Raw genomic sequence first — 26,556 nt, 5'->3', positions numbered from 1 at the left:
GGGGACTTTATTACTGTCATTCAATTTTGCATGCTAATGTATCAAACCAGGCAGAGACTCTGAACAGGGAGTAAATTGAATAAGTCGGAGTTGAAGTTATCGGGATGGCTTTGACACATTTCAGGAAAGGTCAGCAGTAAGCACATTTCCTCCAGCTCTAACTCGGTTACAATTTAATCGCCTATGAGTTAGTATTCCTCGGTCTTGAATCTATACAACTGGATGCCTGCTGGAAGCCCCTAACTCAGTTACAGCTAACAGAATTTATTTCACATTCCATTATTTGTTATTCCTCATAATTGTCCACATGCCACTCTGGAATACGGGAGCGCTAATCACATTTGGGCTCACAGCTTAACAGCTAAATATATATTAGCAAATCAATCTGAATTTGTGCATAACACAATCACAGTCCCATGGGGCCCAGCTAATAAATTCATTTGCTTACATTATGTTTTAACGTGGTTATCATTTGTCAGAATTAGGCCTCAAAGCTGCATTTGTTCTCACATTTGTTTGGGAGCTCCACTTAACTTCTCCACCAACTAGAGCACAAGTTTGATTTAGGGTTGCCAAATGGTTTCAACAAAAAATACCAGACACACATGACATTACATCACAATCTACTTTACATCTTATTTAGAAGATACGGGACATTTCTATTTTCTCATTTCTATTGTCTCAATTTGTTTCCCGAACAGAAAGCTCAAATACTGGATTGTCCGGTTTAAAACTGGACACCTGGCAACCCTACTTTGATTTTTCAGGTCAGAACGACAGACTTTCTCCCTGGTTTGTCTGATTGGCTTAATGAGCACAGTTCCTGTACCACAAAAACCTGCTACAGTTAGAGGGGACTTCAAAGGAGGTCAGCTAATGAGTGTACAATGCAATCCCAATTCAACGTTCACAATGCTGCGGCTTTCTAGTGTGCCAAGCAAGGGGCTAATCCAGCATAAATCCATCGGATTCTTTCAATTTCCTTTAATGGATTTTTGATTATGCCCCCTAGGAATGCATTAGAAAGTTTGAGGAAATTTTTTCCACTGCCTTTAGTGACTTCTCTTCAACTGAAACCAGATTCTTTTCTGGTTTACACAGGTGTATGTGAGAGAGGACCCCATGGAGGTCAATAGAGTTACACCTCTGCAAATGAAACCAAAATCAAGCCATGTTTCATCCTACCTCATCTGCTACTTTCACCCTTTTCTATTTCCTCCTCTTCCTTGTTGCTGCTCCCCCACTCCCCTTACAAACCTTAGCTGTCTCCCCAGCTGTCTGTCTTCGCTTCCTCTGCTGTAGTTGTGCTCAACTGCATGTAAACTGTAATTCAGTAGCTACTATTTCTGTCTTATCTATTTATTTAAATTCTCTCCAGCATTTTGATAGAGTGGCTGGTCACACAGAGACCACCAATGATTAAAACACTCAGTGACGAGCACCCAAACAACCTTAACTCTGCCCCTGCACTGGACTTCACCTTCCTGAGAGAATCCAGTGCCGGGAACTAGGCTGAGCGCCACCTGCCATCCAAGCCAGACAGATTCAGAGCAGAGGACAAAGCAAATGGGGAGGTTGGTACTCACCTTTAGCAGGTCCCGTTTCAAGTGCAGCTCCCCTTGAGTGGACGAGCAGAGGGCCCCGATAATTATGCTCATGTACTCTTCAGTGTTGATGACCGACAGCTGCTCCAAGATGCAGAGGGTGTCGCTTCGGTAGCACTCGTCATCCAGAAATATCTTAATGTACGGAACCATCCCATAATCTTTTAAAACAACTGGGAATCAATCAGATGCCATTGGTTAGTTAAACCACGCACATGAGGACCAACCAACGTCCAACCCCAATGTGGTTTTGAACCCACAGGCAGATGTTCCAAGTCAGCTGCGCACTATCGCAAGACTCCAGTTGCACACACCTCGCTTGTGTGTGCAAGTATCCAATGTGTGTGCACCAATCCGTCACTAGCACCAGGACATGACCAGTCCAGTATCTAAGTGGCTGTGTTGATACCTGGGAGCAGTTACCATGCGAGAAAATCCAGAAGAATGGAGTGTTGTATTATTTTCCCCTCTCTATAGGCAGGCCAGGTTTATATTGGCAGAGAAAGTCGATGTAAGATACACAATTCCAGCTGTGTACCATGCATCGATTTTCTGGGATGGCCCCCTAGCAGGAGGTCGATGGGAGAAACTCTCCCGTTGACTCCCCCTTACTCTTCGTTTTGCGAGGAACGCCAGGGTCAATGGGGGTGCCCTCAGCATTTGACTTAGCGAGTCTTTATCAGACTCTCTAAGTCAAACTCCAGAGCATTGATCTTTGCGGAAGCATAGATGTGCCCTAAGTCATTGTATAAATCTTCATGGGTGTTCCTATGGGGTAGGTGAATAGGGGAAAACGAGGGATTATTGCGGGAGGGGGTCACTCATGGTAAAGGTATGTACGCCTTTAAAATGCTTCCTTCAGAGGATTCAAGAGAATCCTCTGAACTGTCATTCATGCTTAAATTCGACACTTTACACACAAATTTGAATAAAGACGCTAATTATCTTATCCATTACAAAGATAGCTTCCCTAATTATCACCTCTAATATCATTAGCTCACAGACATTTACCTCCCCCCCCTTCCACTCCTTCCACCTCCCTTCTGTTCTGAAATTTGATTTGCCCTTTTCATATATGTTCATTTTTTTAAATTGTATCCTTTGGTATATATGGGTGTGACAATTTTCTTCCAGTATTTGATCTGAGGAAGTGGGTCTGGCCCACGAAAGCTCATCACCTATTAAACTATCTTGTTAGTCTTTAAAGTGCTACACAGTCCTGTTTTTTGTTCCTTCCAGTATCTAATGGATAGACCACTAACCTGGGAGTCTATTCCTGCCTCTGCCAGTAGCCTATGAGGAGACCTTGGGCAAGTCACTTTCTCCTCCCATTCATTGACTGTCTTGCCTAGCTAGACAAAGCCCTTACAGCAGGGGTGGGCAGTAATTTGGGGGGGGGGGGTTGCCAAGATTTTGGAAAGTGATCAAGGGATGTATTTTTCTATGGACGGGATGTGGGGTCTGGAATGGAGGTGGGGTGCAGAAGGGAGCTTGTGGTAGAGGGCTGGAGTACAGGAGAGGGTGGGGGACCGAGAGGGAGTGTGGGTGAAGGAGGGTGTTGTGATCGGGGCAGGGCCCAGGAGGGGATATGGGTGCAGAAGAGGATTCTGGCCAGGGAGAGGGATGTAGGAGAGGCTCAGAGTCTGGGAGGGAGTTGTGACTGGAGGAGAATGGGTGGGGCAGTCCAGAGAGTTTGAATGGTGACCTGGGGTAGGAGGGGGCGATGACCTGGGGCAGGGAGTTGGGGGGAGGAAGGGGCAGGTGGGGGCAGAAGCAGGCTCCCTGCCTGCCGCAGCCCGAGGCTCCTCAAAATAGCTGGCTGCTCCCTGTGGCTCTTTGCTTTGGGTGCTGTGAGAAGGGGGGGGGGCTTCCTGCACTGCCCCCACCCCCACCAAAATCTCTCAGCTCCCATTGGCCAGTTTCCATGAAGCCTCCCCCTCCCCCGGTGCCTGGAACAGAGCGCCACGGGGAGCAGCAGCCGCTTAAAGGGCAGCCTGGGGGCTGAATGGGGGGGGCCCACGGGCCGGACCTTGGCCCCTGCTCTGTTTTACATGCAGGGTCTGTGGCTCAGTGTTTGTACATTAACCAGAACAATGGGGCCCCGCTCTCAGCGGGGGCATCCAAGTGGAACCCGTGCACCTGACAGGGCAATAGATCCATAAGAGACCCGGCGGCGGGGGAGGTGTCACTGTTGCCGGGCAGATTTAGCACTCCCCACCCAGAAGCTTCTGGAATTGGGTGTGGCTGTTTGGGGTCTGCCTCTGGGGTGGGGCCAGACGCCAGGAGCCAGGCAGCGGCTTTGCTGGTGCCCTGGGTGAGCTGGGAGAGGCTGAGCCAGGAGCAGGAAGCAGGCTGCTGTCCCTCCGTCTGCAGCAGGTAGCGCGGATGTTAACCCTCCAGCCGGGAACAGGGGCCATGTTAATTACAGCCAGGGGGAACTGGGAGGGGAATAGTGATAGAAATGTAGCCATGTTAGTCTGGTGTAGCTGAAACAAAATACAGGACTATGTAGCACTTTAAAGACTAACAAGATGGTTTATTAGGGGATGAGCTTTCGTGGGCCATGGGAAAATAATTTCTGTTTCAGTCCTGGGCTTGGAACGCTCTTTGCATTTTAGCCAAACTCTTCTAATTCACTCTCTAAGCCAGTGCGGTTCTTCAGCTTTCCTTTCAAACGTGGCCACGGGGAAAGAGTCGTTTCTATTTTATTCCCCGTCTTTGCATTTTCTTGTAAGGGGGTTTTCTTTAAGTCTCCACACCCGTAACTTAACTGACTGGCTCATCAGTGAGCTGGCTGGCTAGCCGCGATCCACCGCAGAGGAACAGTCTGCCTGGATTCTAACTGAGGACCTCGATAGACAAGTAGAGAGATGGTCTGCAGATTTGGGGGTCAGACACACTCAGGGTATGTCTACACTACCCCGCTAGTTCGAACTAGCGGGGTAATGTATGCATACCGAACGTGCAAATGAAGCCCGGGATTTGAATTTCCCGGGCTTTATTTGCATAAGCTGGCCGGCGCCATTTTTAAATGCCGGCTTGTTCGAACCCCGTGCCGCGCAGCTACACGCGGCACGGACTAGATAGTTCGAACTAGCTAGCCGTTCCACGAGGCGTACAGATAGTTTGGAATGGCTAGCTAGTTCGAACTAGCTAGCCCGTGCCGCGTGTAGCCGCGCGGCACGGGGTTCGAACAAGCCGGCATTTAAAAATGGCGCCGGCCGGCTTATGCAAATAAAGCCCGGGAAATTCAAATCCCGGGCTTCATTTGCACGTTCGGTATGCATACATTACCCCGCTAGTTCGAACTAGCGGGGTAGTGTAGACATACCCTCACTGAGACTTGGGAGAACTAAACCTAAACTTTGGGGATCTCAGTTTCTGGTTGTGCTTTGTGTGGACTGAACTGTTCCCATTTTACTTTGGGGTTTTTCTTTATGTTAGTGGTAACTGTGAAGATAATGTCTGGGGGTTATAAAACAGCTGTGGTGCGTGTTGTAACAATTAGATTATTTGTTTCTTCGTCATAAGAGTTTATGAAGTTATTTTATTAAATTCATTTCTTTAGTTCCTTTTGGGACTCCAACGTGAGGAGGCATGGGGCAATTCTTGCTGAAAATCCTTAGACTCTGAACTCTGGGTCTCCAGTTACTTTCTATGGATGTTTTTTTGTTTTTTAAAGACACTGGAGAAGGGGAGTGAAGTCTAGCCATGCACAGTTACACAAGCACTACCACAATACAATTAAACATGTTGTAATCATGTCTTAGCCACTAAGAGAAACTCAAAAGGAAATGACCCTTTTAAATGAAGAGAAAGCTTTTCTCTCAGCTCAAGTGGATTCTGGGAGTTTTCACACGGCTGCTTGGAAGCATGTAATAATGCAGTTAAATTTAACACTTTTGTTGGGGTGAAATACCAGAGAAGTCCATCACTGTAGCATTTAAGTTCAAAATGGGGAACTACACAAAAATTAGCAAGTTAAAGGATAATTCAGAGGAACAGTCACAAGAGTAAATTGTTGGCAAGATGCATGGAAACTTAACACCATCACCGAGGTTCAAATTAAATGTATACCCCAACGTTTTTAAAAAAATAGGAAGAGGACCAAGCTCCCCTCCCCCAAGCCAGTACAGCTAATCAGAATAAAAGGAAGTGGTTAGAGGCAAAAATGAATCCTTTCTAAATTGGAAGTCAAATCCTATGGAGGAAAAGAGAAAGGAGCATAAATTCTGGCAAGTATAATCAGGCAGGGTAAAAAAGAATCTGGAAAAACAGCCAGCAAAAGACACACAAACTAAACTCCCCAAACCAAAATCCAAGGACACCAGGGCTGCATCTAGACTGGCAAGTTTTTCCGCAAAAGCAACCGCTGGCTGCTTGAATTGCCGCAAAAACTACACTGGCTGCTTGAATTTCCGCAAGAACACTGACGATCTCATTTAAGATTGTCAGTGTTCTTGTGGAAATACTACGCTGCTCCCGTTCAGGCAAAAGACAATGCGGTACTGTTTTGCGCAAAAAAGCCCCGATAGTGAAAATGGCGATCGGGGCTTTCTTGCGCAAAACCGCGTCTAGATTGGCAAAAAGTGCTTTTGCGCAAAAGAATCCGTGCCAATCTAGACGCTCTTTGGAAAAACTGTTCCGGTAAAAGCATTTGCGGAAAATCACGCCAGTCTAGGAGCAGGAAGCGTGCAAAACAAATGGATAAACTAAACAGTAATAAGTCCCCAGACCGCATTCACCCAAGAGATCTGAAGGAATTAAAATAGGACATTACAAAACTGCTAACTGCAGTGTATAAATACAGTGCTAAAACCAGCATGCATGTGCCAGATGACTGGAAGATAGCTATCGTAACGTGGATTTTTAAAAAGGGCTCCAGAGATAATTCTGGCAATTGCAGGCCGGGAAGCCAGGCACGTTGGGTGAAATTACAGTAAAGAACAGAGTTATTAGATGCATAGATGAGCACAATTTGTTGGGGGAAGAATCCGCACACCTTTTGTAAAAGGAAATCAATGGCTCATCAATCTGTTTAGAATTCTTTGAGGGGCTCAAACAAACATGTGGACAAGAGTGATTGAGCGGACAGTGTACTTGGACTTTCAGAGAGCCCCCGAGAAGGTCCATCACCAAAGGCTCTTGAGCAAAGTAGGCAGTTATGGGATAAGAGGGAAGGGTCTCTCAGGGATCAGTAACTGGTTAAAAGACAGGAAGCAAAGAACAGGGATAGATACAGGAGCGGCGTGAGGCCAGCTGCGGCAGCTGGCGCCCCAGGCGGAAGGCACGATCGGCGCCCCCGCCTGCACGGCCGTCAATGGCCATGACATCATCATCAGGCACCCAGGCTGGCGGCGCCCTAGGCGGCTGCCTAGTCTGCCTAGGCTCACGGGCCATCCCTGGATAGATAGTTCTCAGTGCAAAGAGTGGGACTCCCCACTCTCTCAAATAGTGGGGTCCCCCAAGAATATGTATGGGAACCAATGCTGTGCTAGTAATAGAGATGTTGCCGTGTTAGTCTGGTGTAGCTGAAACAAAAAACAGGACTATGCAGCACTTTAAAGACTAACAAGATGGTTTATTAGGGGATGAGCTTTCTGGCCCACGAAACCTAATAAACCATCTTGTTAGTCTTTAAAGTGCTGCATAGTCCTGTTTTTTGTTAATGCTGTGCTACATAGTGATAAACGATATGGGAGAAGGGGTAAACAGCAAAGTGGCAAAGTTTGGAGATGATGCGAAATTACTCGAGATAATTAAGTCCGAAGTAGACTCTGAAGAGTTACAAAGTGATGTCACAAAACTGAGAGACTGGGCCACAAGAAATGGCAGATGAAATTCAAGGATGACAAAGTTATACTTATTGGAAAACATAATCCCAATTATACACACAAAATGATGGGGTCTGTTACCACTCAAGAAAAAGATCTAGGGGTCATTGTGGATAGTTCTCTGAACACATCCGCTCACGGTGCAGCAGCAGTCAAAAAAAGCCAACAGAGCATTAGAAGCCATTAGGAAATGGATAAGCAACAAGACGACAGAAAATATACCACCACACTATAAAAACATGGTGTGCCCACACTTCGAACACCACACGCTGTTCCATTCTCCCCATCTCAAAAAGATACATTAGAATTGGAAAAAAATATACAGAAAATTATACAAAAATTATTAGCTGTTTGGAACAGCTCCCATATGAGGAGAGATTAATGAGACTGGGACTTTTCAGCTTGCAAAAGGGACAACTAAGGGGGGATACGACAGAGGTCTATAAAATCATGACTGGGGTAGAGAAAGTGAATAGGGGAGTGTTATTTACCCTGTGAAATAATATAAGCACCAGGGGTTGCCCGATGGAACTAACAGGCAGCAAGTTTAACACAAACAAAAGGAAGCATTTCTTCACACAACTCATAGTTAGCCCGTGGGACGTGTTGCCAGGGGATGTTGTGAAGGCCAAAAGTACAATGGGGTTCAAAAAAAGAACTAGCTTGGCTCCTAGGGAAAACAGCTCCATCAGTGGCTATAAGCCACAATGGTTTGGGGGACAACCCCACTCTCTGGGGGTTCCTGAGCCTCGGATTGCCAGATGCTGGGATTGGACAGCAGCCGATGGCTCACAGAGTAACTGCCGTGGCAGCTAAAATGTCACCTTCTCTTACCAGTGTTCCTCACAGACCCCAGCACCAGGGTGGCCACCATCTTCAGCATCGCGCAGGTTAACTCTTTCTCAGTGCCTTGCTCCAGACTGGGAGCTTGGGTCCCCGCTGCATATAGGGAACAGAGAGAGTTTCCCCCATATATCTCATAGAACACCTGGTTACTGGTAACAAGAACACCTCCCGGCCCAAGTGATCAGCCAATAGGATGCCCTCAAATGCGGTCACAGTCTACATGAAAGCTACAGCACACTATAGAGAGGAAGGATGGTCCAACAGTTAGGATGCTAACCTGGGACTCAAACCACCTGGGTTCAACATCTTGCCTTGCTACAGACTTACCATTTGACCTTGGCCAAGTCACTTAATCCCTCTGCATCTCAGTTTTCCAGCTGTAAAAAATGGGAATAATAGCTCTGCCCTACCACACTAGGATGTTGCGAGGGTATTGCAGTAACGACTGAGGGGCTCAGACAGTATGGTAAGGAGATGTCTGATAGATATGTCCAGATTGTCTTTTCATCTGGTGGAATAATCAGAACCTCCTTCCATTCCCAGACAGGACACTTCATGAAGGCGCAGAGCACCCACCCGTTATTTAAGGATACGGGAACATGGAGAATATAGTAGTGATCAAAACTCACATTGTTATCAACCCAGAAAATTCAAAATTCAGGTGATACTTAAAAAGAGGCCAACCATGGACTCTGTGAACCGCACGAGTCTCTTTCCAACCACTCTGCCTGCCCCACCACAGTGAAACATGCTGTACCTGTCTTCCTCAGGATCTTGGCTTGCTTCCTCAGCTGAGCCAGCAGCTGGCCCAAGAGCCCGGAATCTCGGAAAATGTCCGTGAAAAGCGAGTCCGTCTTGGCGATGCTGTGCAGGCACCGCAAAGCGGCTAAGGTGCAGTGTGGCACCGAGTTCTCCTTTATCAAACCCTCCACCTTCTTCAGGATTTCATGGGGGGTGTAGGACAGCTCCCGCACCACCGACTCTACCAGCTGGAAGAGCTGTACCTGAATCGGGGGTGGTTTGTAGGGGATGATGTCAGTGAACTGGGAGATGGGCTGTAGTGTCCATTCCAGGAGGAAGAAGTTCATTGGGTCCCAGGCCCACAGGGTTTTCAGAGCCGCTAAGATTGTCCTACAGAGGTGCAGGTCACTGGTTTTCTGGAAGACGGACTGCAGCACCTGGAAAGGCGGGAGATTTTTCACCGTAGTTCCTGAAAAACAGAAATCCAGCCAGATCATTGTAACTGCACTCACCTCAGGCCCAAGGCAGGTGCCTGATCTCCGAAATTAAGGCATATCCAAGAGCACAAGTCAGACGCTGATCCAACCTCAGCACGGATCGGAGCACAGGGAAAAGGGGGATCAGTCAGCCCTCTCCTCCTTGTCCTCAGGACCCAGAACTGTGCAGGGATAACCTCATAACTTTATGCAATGTCCCAACTCCCCTGAGCCACAAGGGCCTGGAAAAGAAAATTTCCCAGGGACAAGCTGGCCCCAGGGGCCAGAGAAACCCCACTCTGCAAAGTTTAAACAAAAAATAACGACGCCGGCATATGACGCTTTTCCCGTGCTATGCCCACTCTAACGTATGTCCGTGTGTATACCGTACCAGAGGATTGTGTCTGCTCAAAATCAAAGTGCGGTAGCTGAGGGTGCGTAATGTTGCCAGAAACTTTCAGTTCAGTTTTCCCACAGGTCGTGAGGTAAGTCAGTATGTCGAGCACCTCTTCGAGATGGCAGTCGCCTTCACTGTGAGGAGACCCCTCCCACCTAAAAGCAAAGACCGAGGTATATAGTCATGTGCTTACAAGAACCAGTCCTTTCATGGACACATTCCATATAGGGGCCTCAGATACTGATGTAATAATTTCTCACCTTTTCTCCCCCCCACCTTCCCACATCCACAATCTATCTGGTTTTCTATTGCACTGATTGGACAACTAACTGAACTGCATTGCTTTCCAGCCAGCTGACAGTCTGACTAATTCCACAGCTGGATTGGGGAAGATCCACAAATTGAACCAGATAATTAAAGGGCTGAGCTCAATAAGTCACTGCAAAAGAGGAGTCGAGTCCCACCACATGTACCACTAGATGCATGATCTACAGCCACTGTTGAAAAAGCGGGGGGTGGGGGGGGCTTGAAAATATCCTGATGCTTTGGTCACAATGAACAAAACTGGTAGTACAGAAAAAATTCAGAACATTTCAAGCAGCTGTAGGGAGCCAAGCTAGATTCTTGCATTGTGCTTAAAATACAATAAATAAAAACGCAATTAGTAAAATAGTATGTATACATGAACATATATAGTTCTTTAGATTTTACTAAATGCCAGAGATTTACAGACCCAGGCCCGAGGGCCATCCTTATCCAGATGCAGAATACACATCTGCATAGGGCACCTGAAAATGTGCGGCACCGCTGGGTCTTAATGTCCACCCTTTTCCTATCTCTGTTCTGTGGCTGCTACAGTCTGGTGAGTCTTCTTCTGGTTATGAGCTAGTTAACCTGAAAGTGAAATAGCCGGCCAGCCCAGCCTCTTAGCAGAACACTGAATCTGTGAAAGAGTCATTCAAGTGGTAATAGTGATAGAAACGTAGGCGTGTTAGTCTGGTGTAGCTGAAACAAAAAACAGGACTATGTAGCACTTTAAAGACTAACAAGATGGTTTGTTAGTCTTTAAAGTGCTACATAGTCCTGTTTTTTGTTTCAAGTGGTAATGACATCAATTAACAGGTCTATACTGTCAGTTTCTGAATTCAGTGTGTTAGTCTACACAACCTCAGTTTAAAATGTGCTTTAAAAATATGAGTGTGTTGCTGAACTAGGATTATAAAATTATATCTTTAACAACTGTCCCTCCTCCTGGGCTGCCATTGGGCATAGGGGTACCAGTTTCATAGTGCTATGTAAGACCCCGTAAATTGTAAGACTGGTCCGGAGGGGTCCACTGGAAGGAGAAGACATTGTTTAATCTGATATGTATGCTGTTCATATGGCATTAGACACATGGGTAGTGCATTGAAGTCTTTGTTAAGCTATAAATTGGCTCCAAACATCTCCCAGGCTTGCAGTATCTTAGACAAAGGGAGAAAGAGCAAGTGGAGAAAGTCAATGACAAAGTCCTGACCGGGATAATTAAACTGGGATTGGCCCTGCTTTTAGAAGGGGGTTGGACTCGATGACCTCCCGAGGTCTCTGCCAGCCCTATGATTCCATGATAACGAAGTTGGACAACTGGGGTTTTTTTTTTTCAGAATTGTTTTAAAGGTTTCATCCTGGCAACATCAACATTTTGTGAAATGAGCGTTGCCAAATCTTCATTTTTCATCAGAAAACATGTCGATCTAAAAACGTTGCCCCGCTCTACCAAGGAGAGCCTGTGAGTTTTATCCGGGTGTGAGCGTATTAATTCTAAACGCGCACATTGGATTCAGCAGCTAAGGAATCTACTCTCTCCGATGAAAGGCTGCCTCTGGATAAAGAGTTTCCAACCAGGTCAGCCTTTCAGAGCAGAGTGGATCTGACTGAAGTCTCCTCCGATATTATCCACGTATTAGTGTTTGATGAACAAAACCTGGTATGTCTCTATGCGTAGGTAATTCCCTAACCTACCTATCAACTAACTTCTTCAACTGGCACTTCCCCTTGTGGTTACAATGAGAGAAGTTACTCTCTGCTTCTGCTCTTTAACAGCACCTCGGTGTGGTTAGTGGTTTGCTAAATTAAACCCTTTCTTGCCAGCAGCTTCAGCACCTCACCTGCCCACTGGATCTTTCTTAAATGCAACTGAAGTGTTAAAACAAGCATCGTTGCCTCTAAAAAGTCCTTTTCATTAGGCCAGGTGTTGTCATCCCCTAGAACCCAACGAGAACGCCATACTCACTTGAGTAAAATTTTTACCAGGAGCTGGTATCCATCGTTGTTCTCAAACTCCAAAAGCAACGCTGAGGAGATAGGATAAGAATCCTTCACAAAACACAGGATGATGCTCACGGCCTCGCACAGGTCAGAAGCCGGCAAGGTGTCAGCCAGCAAAGAGAGACTCTGAATGACTATCTTAATGCATTCTGTAGCTGTGAATAAATGATGGCGCATGCTTAGTATTGCTAGCCTGGTGTGACAAACAACTGCAAAATCACAGACCGTGCATAACAGCACGCTTGACATTATATTTCCCTATCAAACAGCGGCCAGTCAATTCCTCTTCTGGCCGGAGAAGAGATTTGGGGTAGGCTGGGGGGAATGGAAAACTGGAATGCACTGCTGGCTTTAAAGACTAGTGAAATTTGAAAAATATATATTTTGTTCCTCATTAAACTTCTCAGTGTGATCCACAGAAAAACAGCAGCTTCATATACATAAATATGCAAGTTTTAATCACACTCCCCATACAATCTACCTGCTGGGAGCCCAGTCCTTCTGATGCATGGTAAATGGGTGATGGATCATTAGATTAGTTTGAATTAAAATGGATGCATTTTGCTCAGAAGCTACCATTGTAGATTGGTCTTTTCCATCTAGTTGAGTAGCCCATCTTCCAAATGTGGCCACACCAAAAATTCCTAGACAGCTCTCTTGCTGTTAGGACTACCTCTTACTAGACAAGAGTCTGATCTCACAAGTGATGTGAATGAAGAAATCATATTTGGGCACTTTTGCATAAAATATAAAGCACATTTATTCCCTGCAAGGAGGTTCTGACAGTAGGATGTTGATTACAAAGAATCTTGATTTTTTTTCCTTTTGGCAAGGTAGGGATTGGTTTTCTTTCTTGCTTGCTTGCTTTCTTTCACCCCTGCTCTAATGGAAAATTCCCTCTTAAGAAGCTAAACCGTCACTGGCAACTAATCAAGAGTTTCTCATGCACTGAGGGCTGCAGCTGACAAAAACGTATAGACCTGTCATGGGCATATCAGAGGTTAAAAATTTAGAACATGTGGGAATCCCAGAGATGCAAATTGGCTCTGGAGTCATGTGACTTGTAACTCTAGCATGTATCTTTTGGTCTGAATACCTTTGGCGGAGGCAGGACAGGATATGACATGTCACTTTCTGTTCTATGCATAAAAACTTTGGTTTCCAGTTCCCACCAACACTAAACTGAGTGCTAGTCTAGAAGCTCATGAATTTGTAAGTGACTAACTCTTAGGGGATGTAGAAATGAAACCTGGCCAAGTGAGATTTTTCTCGGAGGAATTCCTGCCATGGATGCTCAGGGAAAACCAAACCTTGTAGGTAGATGACGGCAGTTTTGGTCTGGGCCTTTGAAATTGCCCGAAGCACACGGCCCGTGGATGCTTTCCACGAAAGGCTGCACTGGTCCCAGCGGGAGGCCGTCGCTATAATTAGAGACTGAAGCTCAGCAGTTGTCAGAAGTTCCTCTAACCCTTCTTCCTCTCTGTACAAGTTGAGCATTGTCTGGAAAAGGAAATCGGTTGCAGTGCAAATTAAAGGCAGATTGCTGGGGCATGTATCAGGGCTGCAAAGGGCTGAACAGATCAGGTCAAATCTGAACCAATATTAGAGCATGCAGATCCACTGAAAACCAAAGCAGCTGGATACTTTATGCTGTGTAACTAGTTACTTCTGTGGCCCTTATTGCCATAATATTAGAGCCTCTCCCATGTTCCTAACCATGAAACATCTCTCTTCGTTCCCAGCCTGAAGATGTAACATGATTAGCTTAGAGCTTAGGTGCCTAGGGGGTTCTGCAGGGATAAAAACCAGAGGGAAAGATAAGTAAATGGAATGAGATTTTTCATTCACTTTTGTAAGTGGCTATTCCTGTCTCTTACAGCAGGGAGTTCCACAGATTGGTGCCAGTGGAAGATCTCACCATCATGTCTCTGTTTATTGGTGGATTGTGTCATTCTTCTGGTGGAACTCTCACAGGGCCTCATGGCTGGAAGCAGAAGTGATTTCTCAAGAAATGTCTTTGCCCCGTAGAAGCTCTCTTTAGTTTTAATATGTAAACCTTCCCTGCGCCTACCCAGTGCCTCACTGCATCTTCAAGTACCTCCCAATTGTTATCCTTGCCTTAATCATGTTTAGTAATGATCTTCGGCCCGGTACTTAATACGGGTGGGGTAGCATCCATCTACCCTTCCTAGCCCTTGCATGTAACTTGTACGCAGCTCACTGATGTTTCTTAGCCACCCAATGCCAGACACATAATAAATATCATGCGTTGCATTATAGGAGGTCCAAGGTACAGATCTGGTCTTTCCCCATTAGCTTTCTGGGGGATTAAGGGCTGTTGGGACATAGATAATCAGGCCTGCCTGTAAAGTCACAGGCCATGTTCTTCAGCTAAGAAGATACATTCCAAATCAGTCACTGAAACTTAGGTTGATTGCTTTCTGCCTGGCAAGAACCCATTCCCCATCTCTCTATTGATTCTCCGATTGTCTCGGTCTCTTGTACCATTCATTTTGCTGGGTGTAAACCAGTGACGGTGGTGGGATAGAATTGGCCAGATGATCATGTTGCCAATTCTAACATATTGTTAGGTACATTGCAAGTAGAACGATTGGTTAAGGTAGACCTGAAAATATTGCTCTATTAGGGAGAAACAAGAAGTGAGTGGGGGAAAACAAGGGGAAAAGGAAAGGAAACGGGATTCGTGCTGGCTGGAAGCAAACCCCGATAAAATATTGAACTGTTTGCATCTCTGGACTTTGGGTATTGCGATCTCTGTCCACGCGGGAAGGGCCAGAAAAGTGGGAGGGATAAACCCTCTAACAAGAGCATTTGGCCTTTTGCAGGACTGGGCCCTATTTTGTGGGTTCGGTGGCAGATATTACTCATTCTCATTGACTATTTCTTTCTCCTTTTTCCCCTCTTTTTCCTTCTCTCCCCCCCCATCCCCTATTTATTTAGAAACTGCACCTTTAATAACTTCATTCATCTGAAGAAGTGGGTTGTGCCCATGAAAGCTCATCATCCCATTTACATGGTTGGTTAGGCTACGTCTAGAATCATAGAACCATAGAGCTGGAAGAGACCTCAGAAGGTCATCAAGTCCAGCCCCAGATCGACCCAGCCAGGGCTTTGTCAAGCTGAGACTTAAACACCTCTAGGGATGGAGACTCCACCACCTCCCTAGGTAACCCATTTCAGTGCTCCACCACCCTCCTAGTGAAATAGTTTTTCCAACCTAGACTTCTCCCACTGTAACTTGAGACCACCGTTCCTTGTTCTGCCATCTGTCACTACTGAGAACAGCTTTTCTCCAGCCTCTTTGGAACCTCCTTTCAGGAAGCTGAAGGCTGCTCTCAAATCCCCCCTCACCTTTCTCTTCTGCAGACTAAACAGACCCAACTCCCTTAGTCTCTCCTTGTAGGTCATATGCGCCGGCCCCTTAATCATTTTGGTTGCCCTTTGCTGGACCCTCTCCAATGCTTCCACATTCTTTCTGTAGTGGGGGGCCCAGAACTGGACACAATACTCCAGATGTGGCCTCACCAGAGCCGAATAAAGGGGAATAATCACTTCTCTGGATCTGCTCGCAATGCTCTAGACTGCAACACTTTTCCGGGATACTTGGTAAAGCAATGCCGTGTCCAAGGAACGTGTCCGCTGTTCCAAAATTTTTTTTGGAATAGCGGACACGTTCTTCTGCCAACCCTGTGAACCTTGTTTTATGAGGAAGAAGGGATGTGTCGAAAGAACAGGTTTTTCCAGAATGTGGTGCCGTGTAGACACGCCAAATTTCGGAAAAGCCTCTTTCGAAAGAAAAGCGGGAAAAGATATGTAAATTGCAGTTCACCATTGCAGTGTATCTTTTCCCAACTTTTCTTTGTAGTGTAGACGTAGCCTTAGTCTCTAAGGTGCTGCAAGACTGTTGTTTTTTAGGTTTTTCCCTTTATAACTGTCAGCCCCATCACAGCCTTTACTGGCCGTTAGCTTGCTAAACAATATCTGAGGTTTTCAAAACAAACATTTCCTTTCCATGGGGGCTGTGTGCATCTGCTGGCATTGGAAATGGCACGTAAAGGAAAATGAAACACTCGGTAATTCAGCATGGCATCACTCCGGAGGGAGCCTTTGGATTTCTCTGCTGGCCCGTGGAGACCTTTTCCTGCTTACATCCTTTAATCTCGCGGGAAGGAGGGGTCCGAGTGGCACTTACGGAAAAGCCCTGCCTGAGAGCAATGAAACCAGAGGGCTCTATGGATATTACTCAAACGCTACAGACTCTGGCAGACACCAGGAGCCCTTCCCTAGAGCTGGGAAGCCAACCCCACAGAATGCCAGAGAAGAATAGCCCCGTATTGGAATTCCACAGGGCGGCTTTAACGTTCTGTGGAAAGTCACCATTCTCTAGCAAGTCCTATGGTCTTTTCCGAAAAGGACCAAAGAGATTGCTCAGGAATCCTTCCTTCCTTCCTTCCTTCCTTCCCTCAGAGAGTTCAGGCAACCAAAGACTCCTGTTGCTCTCAGGCCCATAGGAGAGTTAGCGCAGCTCTGGGATTGATTTCTTTTGGCAGAAGAAACAAGGGACAAACTCCAGCAACTCCCAAACTCGTCTCTGTCCTTTCTGCCACACATAGCACAAACCCTGCAAAAGTTTTGGTGGGAAACTCAGGCAGCTTAACAAGCAGGCTCCGCTCCAGAGCTGCTCAGAACTTCTCCTGCAGCACATCCGCCGGGGAGAACTACGGCTTCAGCCAAAGCAACATTTTCTACACGAACGTGTCCTGTCTGGGGAAGCATTTTGGATTGCCCTGTGGGGAACGTCAGCATGAAGATACACTTGGAATGCCCAGAACCACATTTTGTGTGTTCCACATCGTTTGCTTCTTTAGAAAGGAACTGACGTTTTGAGTCAAAATGTGGATTCAAAAGGAAAATGGACAGAGCCCTGCAAATTTAGAATCATAGAGCTGGAAGAAACCTCAGGAGGTCATCAAGTCCAGCCCCTGCCCAAGGCAGGACCAATCCCAACTAAGCAGGACCAATCCTAATTTGCAGGTATCGGCTTTATAGCTGCGGGTATCTGCACCCTCGGATGTAGATGCGGCTATCCACCGCTCATTTTGGCAGGTACAGCTGTGGATACAACTGTTGCAACCAAGCAGGGCTCTAAAAATGTTCATTCCAAGCTGTTTGAACCACAGGAAATCCCAAACCTTTGGCTGGGAAGGTTTCAGGCTAGAAGTGGAAAGACGGGCCCAAAGCACAACAACCCGCCCGTTTCTAACTCCATTCCAAAGCCCCAGTGAGCTCCAGAATTCATTCCTCAATGCACTAGAAGGGATTCTTTACCTGAATAAACATCTCCTGGACTTGATCCTCCTCCTCCTGTGTCCCTCCGTCTCTGGCTTTCCCCAAAGGGAAGGTGAAGAAAAGGTACAGACACTGCATAAGTGCAACTGGGAGGCCGGATTTGATGAGGTTCCACAGCGTCCCCTGAGTACGAAAAAGACCGTCACGCCCACTTCTCAGAGTGTCCATCCATTCACCAGGCATCTTTGCTGAGTTTCAGAGCATGGGACTGCAACACAGGGACCCCTGCGCTTTACCCGGCAATGGCCACGGTGGGATCAGAGTCATGTAGGTGGGGTACCAGGCTTCCTGACAGGCCCTCCTACAATCTACCTGACCACCTTCTGTGTCTAGACCCCTGAAATGGGCAGCCCGAGGCAGGCTGTAGTGGAGTCACACGAGGGACCCAACCTGCACTCTAACCAGCAGCTAGTATCAGCGTCTGCCTCATCTTTGGACAGAGTTGCAAGTGAGGTCCATGCAGCCAGGAGCAGAGGTGCCAATTCTGGCCCGGGAGCAGCAGCGGCAGGTGTGCCGTTCAGCAGAGCGCCGTGACGGCTGCATGGTCGCCGCCTGCTGAGTCCTTTTGCAGACGTTTCAGAAAGAGTGTGATTAAAAGTACGTGGTGGCCTTTCCAAGAGACTAGGCGTTTGTGGCAAAGGTGAATGCATCTCCTCCCTCTTCCAGCTAGGCCTCCTACTAACTCATCCACCGCAGGAATGAAGAAGTAGCAGAGGCTGCTTGGGGCTTACAGGGAAGTGATCAGAAACAAGCCGAACAGGGGAAGGCGTGCGTAGTGGATGAAGCAGAAAGAGAAACTCAATGAAGACCACATGAACAATGAAGGCCGTTCAGGGGCACTGAGCAGAAAACAACTGCCGGGCAGGCAGAATGGGGCAAAACTCCCCTAGCCTTTTGCGGATGGCCAGGTTTTAACCCACACTGGGCATCTTCTCTTTGATTTCATGTTTGGGGAATAACCTCTGGGTACAACCTCGGCGCTTTCCTGCTCAAGGAGAAAGCCTTGGGGATAATACTCACTGGCTGGAAACACGAGGTTCTGCTAGAACGGCTGCCCCGTTGCTCTAGTTCCTGGGCCTTTAAAGGGGAGAAAGTGCACTTTTGCTTAGCCTTACCGAGTCAGCCTGTGAGAGTAGGTACACGGATCTCAGGAGCAGGCAGCCATCTTCCTCTTCCCCTTTCGGCCACAGCAACTGCCTCACGGCCAGCCGCGCATCCTCTGTCATCACAACAGGAGACGTCAGTTCAATCAAGGATGCAGACAACACGGAACAGAGCAGCTCCTAGTGCCCTGGGTGAAACTGGCATGGCTATATGACCCAAAGCCCAACGGAAGGACTTTAAGAGGCTTTGGAGGAGGCACCCACAGAGCAACAAGGGACTGCAAATTAGTTGGTTCTTGGTGTTTACAACACCAGTCAAAGGGTTCCAGGGCTTTCTAAATCTGGGAAAGCTATGCTAGGCTCACGGCCTTTTGTTTTCATTGTCAAGAAAGAATAAAACCATTTAAGAAAGAAACATTGGAACATTGTTCCAATCTTCCGCAGGTAGATCGGAACACACGGACTGCAAATGGTCCAAAGCCCGTTAACTCGGCCCAGAGGGTGGCCAGAGACAGCTGGTGCAAATCAGCGACGCGCTACAGCAGTCGACGCCAGTTTGGAAGATCCAGTTTGGAATTTTCTGTCCTTTTTTCCTCACCCTCCCATAACTGCATAGCACAATGTGGTACAGCTGATGGTTAAACTAGGACCACGAGCCACCCAAGACGGAACATGGCACAGCCCACGTGCCCTCTGGCTATTACCTGCAGGTTTGGCATTTAGCGTCTTCTTGATTTCTTTGGTCAGAAGTTTGGACACTTCACTTGCTAAAAACTGGATGTTGGGGAAAGAGATGATCCCAGCTGACTCCTCCCAGGCCTGAAAGACAGCAAACAGGAGGAACCGTTAGGGGGTTGCGATGCAGGATGGAGTGTCACTCATGTGGCGAGCAGAGCTGAAATTGGGTTTTCTAGCTTGTCCCACTAGAATAGTTACTCAAGCAACATTTGCCAGACTGCACCTGCCTTACGTGGGCTGGGGGGTGGGACACGAGGCCAGTGGCTCCCCGGGTTCCCTTCTGACTAGTGCCTCTGACTGCAACTAGGGGGCACTGCCACGCCCTGTGGCTTATAGTGGTTTCCATCATATAGAGAGTTTATTGTGTGGGTCAAAGGCTCTCGGCTCCTTCACTGTAAAACCTTGTTCCAGCCCCTCTGGCAAAGTGTGACTGCGTTGTGCCCCTCCCAATTCAGTTTTTAACTCACATTATATACATATATATATATTGTCAAGCCAACTTCAAACAATGCTCCTGTGATTGAGAACCTGTGCTGTAGCTACTGTCCAGCTGTGGGCACCACATTTCAAGAACAATGGGGAGAAATCCAAGAGGGTCCAGAGAGGAGTAACAAAAGTGATGGAAGGTCTAGAATATATTAAATATGAGAATGAGGGAAGGCTGAAAGAATTGGGTTTGTTTAGTTTGGAAAAGAGAAGATTGAGGGGGGACATGAGAGCGGTTTTCAGGTGCCTAAACGGGTATTACAAAGAGGAGGGAGAACAATTGTTCTCCTTGGCCTTTGAAGATAGGACAAGACGCAATGGGCTTAAACTGCAGCAAGGGAGGTTTAGGTTGGACATTAAGAAAAACTTTCTACCTGTCAGGGTGATGAAACTCTGGAGTCGATTGCCTGGGGAGGTTGTGGAATCTCCATCACTGGAGATATTTAAGAGCAGGTTAGACAGGCATCTATCAGGGATGTTCTAGCCCAGGGCTACTCAATACGCGGCCTGTGGCCCATTTGTTTGCGGCCCGCAGTGCGGTTTGGGTTTACACGGGTCTCAACACGTGGCCCGTGGGTGGGATCCTTTGAACACGGCCTCCGCTGGGAACACGCTCCACAACGGTGAGTCAATACAATGGTTTTCCATTGAGATGCGTTTTAGTCGTTCCATTCCTGGACTGTCATTGCTCATTAAAAGTGCTGTCAAAGGGGTGGAGATCGGGTAAATATTTCATTTTATTAATATCAGCACAGCTGACTTAAATGGGCCCTCTGTGTTGTGTAGCCTTAATCTTGTATTCAAGCCCGTCAGTGTGAAAGAAGCTATTTGCATATATCTTTGCATGTACATGCAAACGCACTTACGTCGCGGCCCTCGGCATGTGGCCCCCACAGCTTCCAAAGCTGAGTGACCCTGATCTAGACGGTGCTTGGCCCTGCCGTGAGGACGGGGGACTGGACTTGATGACCGCTCGAGGTCCCTTCCCGTTGCAGTGTTCTAGGATTCTCTTCTATGATTCTACTCAGTGGTGCAGTGCCCTACTACTGCCTTTGCATGTGACACAAAGATTTGTGGTGGCTCTAATAATTCAGCCGGGCGGGTAGCCCTGCAGGAAAGCCACAGGCACTTGCTGCGATGGCTTGCCGCCATGCTGTATACCCAGCCCCTCCCCGGTGACACTAGGGACAGCTCTCCCGTCCTCCCATGGTAAGCCCCTGCACCTTAGAAGGCTCACTAGCCGCTAGCAGAATAGGGGTCGACACAGGACTGTACCGTTCCAGTGGATCCGGCAATGGAATGCCCCATCATACCGCAGAGCCACTGCACTGCAAGAGGGAGGCTGGAATCCAGGGCAACACGTGAGCCTCCCAAACTCCCCCAGCTCTGGATATTGTCTCCCCAGACCCAGGGGTGAGCAGGTGCCCAGTTGCTTCCCAGGCTTGATGGTCGAAACCCGGCTGTTCCTGATGTTTCTTTCTTAGGACCCTTACCTGTCGCTGCAGCCTCTGCCCCACCCGACTGTCCTATCCTGCTAGTGCCACCTGCTTCCAGGAGCCAACAAAAAGCACCCAACGGCTCCACGCCAGCTTGTAACTCTGCTAACAAAAGAGCTTTCGTTTCCTGAGCAAGGTCACAGACCTCGTCAGGCTTCCATGGGTGGAAGGACTTAATGTGTCTCTGCAGCCTCAGCTCCTGCTCAGGGCTGGAGGGTAGGACAGGAGCTCTTGGCTGGACCAGTGGCCGACCGTACAATCAAGCCATCACATCACCGCTCCCGGCAGCACGAAGAGCCACAGGAGAAGCTCCGGGGTCACGCTGCCGGGATCTGGCGGGGGTGTGAGTCACAGGCACCAGGGCATGTGTTCCCACTGACCCCATGAGGCTGTGAGCCCGGTGAGTCACGGCGCACCCCGTGCCGCCTGAGTGCAAAGGCTCCGGATGGGCCCTGGGGCGACGCGCAGAGGAAGGGAACGGCAAAGAGCAGTCCTCCGAAATAGAACAAGGAACTGGGGCTGACCAGCGCCCGCCCCCGGCAGCCTGAAAACCTTATGACATCCTTCCTGCCGCGTCGCTCTAGGCTGTTCTGGGACGCTCCAGGGAGAGACGCGGCAGGAAGCTTTGAACAATTTCACTTCCACAGGTCTCCGGCGGTAGAGTCCAGACTATCCTCTGCCCCTCACGCAGGGGGGATTCCGCTTTCTGACCGGGAGCCCTTCACTGCCCTTGCCACGCCTGGGCACGTGCCAGCTCAGGGCAGAAACTGTGTGGCTGGCAAAGCCGACCTGAGGAGCGGGCATCCTCCAATGTCTTAAAAAAACCATCCATGGGCCCCGACGACAAACCCTGCCAAGCGCCCGAGACAAAGCAGCGTCCTGCGAGAGGCAAGGCTGAAACGCTGGCCTTGTGGGAGGTTTGCCGTGGACTCCGAGGGGCCAGTTTCCCCCTCCACTCGTGCAAAGCCTGTTGGGTGCGTGTAGGCCGGGTCCTGAGCGTGGGACAGTCACACCGGTATGCAAACAAATCCCCAAGGGAAGGAGGAAGTGGCAGCTGAGGGAAGCTTTCGCTTTCAGCTTGTAGAATATTAACCAGGCCTCTGTGCCACACATCTTGGACTGCCTGATTTGGCACCATGACGGGGGTGGGGAAGCCTCAGGCTCACCAGACGCTCGCCTTCAGGTCCTGACAGGACGGGCCTAGCCCTTGTTGGTTGAGTAGCACAACACAGGCGTGAGGGATGAACCCAAAGCATTCACTCGTTCGTTACCAGCTCCTGAGAGGTTGGCCGGCTGCTGTTTTACTGGCCAAACCCGAACGCGCCCTGGATTTGCGACTGTTTCGTTGACAACCTGGCCTGGCACGGCTACTAGCTAGCAGGGGCCACAACATGCCTGACTGGCACTGACCTGAGCAGACCTGCAGGTACGGAAGCTCAGGTGTTGGCTTCCTGGAGCACAGAATCAAAGCAACACAGGGCTGGAAGGGACCCCCAAAAGTCATCAAGTCCAGCCCCTTCGCAGAGGCAGGGCCAAGTAAAACAACCATCCTTAACAGGGGCTAGCCAACCAGTTCCTACCCGCCTCCAATGCTGGGGATTCCACAGCTTGCCTTGAAAACCTATGCCAGTGCTTAATTACCCTTAGACTTCGAAAGCTTTCCTATTATCTACCCTAAAACTCTCCTGCTGCAGGGTAAACCCCTTAGGCTGTGTCTAGACTACATGCCTCTGTCGTCAGAGGCATATAGATTAGACACATAGGCAAAGGCAAATGAAGCCGTGATTTAAATGATCGCGGCTTCATTTAAATTTACATGGCTGCCGCGCTGAGCTGACAAACAGCTGATCAGCTGTTTGTTGGCTCAGCGTGCTAGTCTGGACGCTCCACACCGACATCAAAGCCCTTTGTCGGCAGCCCCGTTATTCCTCGTGGGACGAGGTTTACCGGGGCTGCCGACAAAGGGCTTTGATGTCGGCAGGGGAGCGTCCAGACTAGCGCGCTGAGCGGACAAACAGCTGATCAGCTGTTTGTCGGCTCAGCGCGGCAGCCATGTAAATTTAAATGAAGCCGCGATCATTTAAATCGCAGCTTCATTTACCTTTGCTAAACAAACAAATCTACATGGCTCCGTCGACGGAGCCATGTAGTTTAGACGTACCCTTACTGTCCTACCTCCAGTGGACAAGGAGCCACTTTATAAGAACCATTAACATGTTTGAAGACCTGTTCCATCCCCATTAAACCACAGACCAGGTTTTCTAACCCCGTTCTCGTTTGTGTCACTTTCCTCCGGCCTCTTTCCAATTTCTCCACAATTTCACTGATGTGCAACACCAAGATCTGGACACGGTATTCTAGTGGAGCTCTCCCCAGGGCCAAGCAAGATGCTGAGCCCCTGTGCTGGATACATGGCACGCCTGCTAATACACCCCGGACTTCAATGCGCCAGTTTTGCAGCTGCATCTCGTTGGTGACGCAGACTTAATTTGTGAGCCACTATAATCCACAGCTCCTTTCCAGGAGCACTGCCACCCTGCCTACTACGTTCAGTACTTTGTGTGTGTCTTGATTGAGGTAAGGATGTTAAGTATTGGGTAATTGACTAATTGAATAGTCGATGCATTTTTTGCATTGACTATTCGATTAGTCGATAGGGCGCCTCCATCTTTGAAGAGTAGCAACAGCTCTACGGCTTTTGCTACACTTCAAAGGCGAAAGCGCCGAAGCCAAGGGTCAGCTCCATGCGCCGTGCGGTGCTGCCGCTTTGAAATGCTGCAAGGAGCCTGCTCACCCTGGGGCGCCATGCTGTGCTGCTGCTTTGAAGTCCCCCCCTCTCCTTTCTCGCCTCTATCTGATAGAGGCAGAGGAGGGATGGGGGGTGGGGGAGAGGAAGCAACTAGTCGACTAGCCTGTCAATTATCAGATAAGCATTTGCTTTGATCGGATAGTCGACCAGTCCTTCACATCTCTAGATTGAAGTGCATCTTGATCTATTGAGACCAATTTTCTAATTTGTCAGCTTCAGGGGGTAGCGGAGTTAGTCTGTACCGGATAATTTGTACAGCCCATTCATTGTTTAAGTTTTTCTATTTTGGGAATGTGGTTTTGAATTTTAATCCTCGCCTCCAAAGTGCTTGCAACCCCTCCCAGCTTGGTGTCATCTGCAAATTTGATAAATATACTCTCCACTTCAGGACTCAAATCCTTCATAAAAATATAATCCTCCTTGTGGGACCCCATTACGAACACGCAGGGCCGGACTGAGGCATGGGCGAGCCGGGCAGCTGCCCAGGGCGCCAACCGATGGGGGGCACCTGATGGCAGCTGTAAGGGGCGTTCCTTACAGCTGCCATCAGGCACCGTGTGCCCAGCTCCCGCAGCGCCAGCCCCGTGGCACCGGCCAGCAGCGCCCTTCCCCCCACGGCCACGGGGCCCTGCATGGCCCGGTGCGCATGCCAGCAGCACTAGTCAGGCCGGGCTGGGCAGCACATGCACCTTGCACCCCGGGAGCGGGCTGCGTGCCAGTGGCCGTGGCCAGCCCATGCGTGTGCCCGGGGGCGGTGCTGCATGCCTGGGCCCAGGGCGCCAAAAGAGCTCGGGCCGGCCCTGCGTACACCCTCCCACTTTGACAGCAAACCATGGATAACGACCCTTTGAGTACGGTCTTTTACCCAGCCATACACCAACTTCATAGCAATTTCATCGCGACCAAATTTCATTAGTTTGCTTCTGAGAAGGTCAGGTGGGATTGGGTCAAAAGTCTTAATAAACAAATGAAGATGGAGCATGTCTGATGTTTCGCCTCAGCCACTAGGCCAGTAACCTCGTCAAACAGGAAGTTAGGTTGGTTTAACCTGATTTTTTCTTGGGAAATCCAGGCTAGTCCTTATAACCTTGGCCTCCAGATACTTGTAAATTGATTGATTGTTCCAGTAGCTTTCCAGGTACTCTGACTGGTCTCTAATCCCCCCGGTTCTCTTATTAAGGACAGGCATTATGTTTGCCCTTCTCCCGTCCTCTATGACCTACCCATCCCCCCCGAGTTACTGAAGATAGTTGCTGATGGTTCTGAGAGTGGGTCACCTCGTTCCGTAAGTAACTAAGGATGAATTTCAGCAGGTCCTGCCAACTTGGCTACATCAAAGCATTCATTAACCTGTCCTTTCCCTGCTAGGGACGGTATTCCTTCCGCTCCGGTGTAAATGACAGTGAAGTTGAGGCACCTTTTTTAGTGAAGATTAAAACCAAAGAGGCATTAAACGTTACAGCCTTCTTGATGGCCTCCGTTATTAACTCTCCTTCCTCACTAAGTCGAGGACCTGCACTTTCCTTCCTCTTCTCTTGCTCCCTGCGAATTTAAAGAACCTCGTTTTATTGCCTTTTATGTCCTTTGCCAGGCCTATTTAGTCTGTGTGTCCCCCATGTGCTGGGAGGCAACACCCGTGATGCTCTGTGTTCTCACTCCCTGCCTCTTCCCAACTCCTTTGGACCATTCGGCGCTTGGGGAGCAATTTGCAGACAGCAATCCTTGGATCTATGCAACAGTGGTGAACAAGCCATGCCTATGGACCCCGCCTCCGCACCCCATCACACGCCGATTGAGAAAGATTGCCACAGTGACGTCGGTGACTAATCCGTCACTCACCACCACCAGCAAAAACTTGTCCCCAAAATGGGGCGTCCCCAAACCCGAGACTCTTTTGCAGGAAGATGAGCTGGTGGAAGGACATCTCTGAAATCTGGATTTAAACGCTCTGGGCCATCGCTCCTAGGATCTGCAGGGGAGGAGCATGACTGTCACACGCTGAGGTTCACAGCCAGATGGAGTTGGAAACCCAGCATCCTTTATGCAGCCGTCATGTATTAGAAACTAGGAACCATTTTCCATCCCTCCCACTAGGTTCTGGTGCCAATGGCTGTAAGACCCGAGCTCCTTTCACCCCTCTGGCTGCCGGTTTGCTCCCGTCAAACAAAGGCAGCACTCCAAGTTTCAAAGGTGGGGGAGTACCTGTAGGAACCGGCTGTGCAGCCTAGTGGATAGAGCTCTCAATCTGGACACAGGAGAGGTGGGGGTCTATTCCTGCCTCTGCCAATGGCCTCTGAGTGACCCTGGGCAAGTCACATCACCTCTCTGTACCTCAGTTTCCTCTTCCGT

At 48.6% G+C, this 26,556-nt stretch overlaps 2 protein-coding genes across 7 annotated transcripts in view; one reads left to right on the top strand and one right to left on the bottom strand.

The window, feature by feature from the left end:
• The window catches only part of WDFY4 (WDFY family member 4), a 187,041-nt gene that overhangs the window by 144,217 nt on the left and 16,268 nt on the right, over positions 1 to 26,556 (bottom strand). For all 6 annotated transcript variants that reach the window (XM_075934641.1, XM_075934642.1, XM_075934640.1 and 3 more), the window contains 9 exons: positions 19,383 to 19,497; positions 18,691 to 18,794; positions 17,555 to 17,698; positions 13,516 to 13,705; positions 12,171 to 12,360; positions 9,893 to 10,053; positions 9,042 to 9,494; positions 8,273 to 8,377; positions 1,587 to 1,777 (listed from right to left, as the gene is read on the bottom strand). In XM_075934641.1, the coding sequence (XP_075790756.1) occupies positions 1,587 to 1,777; positions 8,273 to 8,377; positions 9,042 to 9,494; positions 9,893 to 10,053; positions 12,171 to 12,360; positions 13,516 to 13,705; positions 17,555 to 17,698; positions 18,691 to 18,794; positions 19,383 to 19,497 (1,653 nt within the window). The remainder of the gene's footprint in view (positions 1 to 1,586; positions 1,778 to 8,272; positions 8,378 to 9,041; positions 9,495 to 9,892; positions 10,054 to 12,170; positions 12,361 to 13,515; positions 13,706 to 17,554; positions 17,699 to 18,690; positions 18,795 to 19,382; positions 19,498 to 26,556) is intronic.
• ARHGAP22 (Rho GTPase activating protein 22) overlaps positions 3,966 to 26,556 on the top strand; it is a 157,570-nt gene continuing 134,979 nt past the window's right edge. Inside the window, exon 1 of the mRNA XM_075934645.1 lies at positions 3,966 to 3,980. The gene's annotated coding sequence lies outside the window, so the exon portion shown is untranslated. The remainder of the gene's footprint in view (positions 3,981 to 26,556) is intronic.

This window comes from Pelodiscus sinensis, chromosome 8 (assembly GCF_049634645.1).
Source record: "Pelodiscus sinensis isolate JC-2024 chromosome 8, ASM4963464v1, whole genome shotgun sequence".
Taxonomy (NCBI): Eukaryota; Metazoa; Chordata; order Testudines; family Trionychidae; genus Pelodiscus; species Pelodiscus sinensis.
Note: the sequence above shows the minus strand (reverse complement) of the source record. Positions and strands in the feature narration are given on the sequence as shown.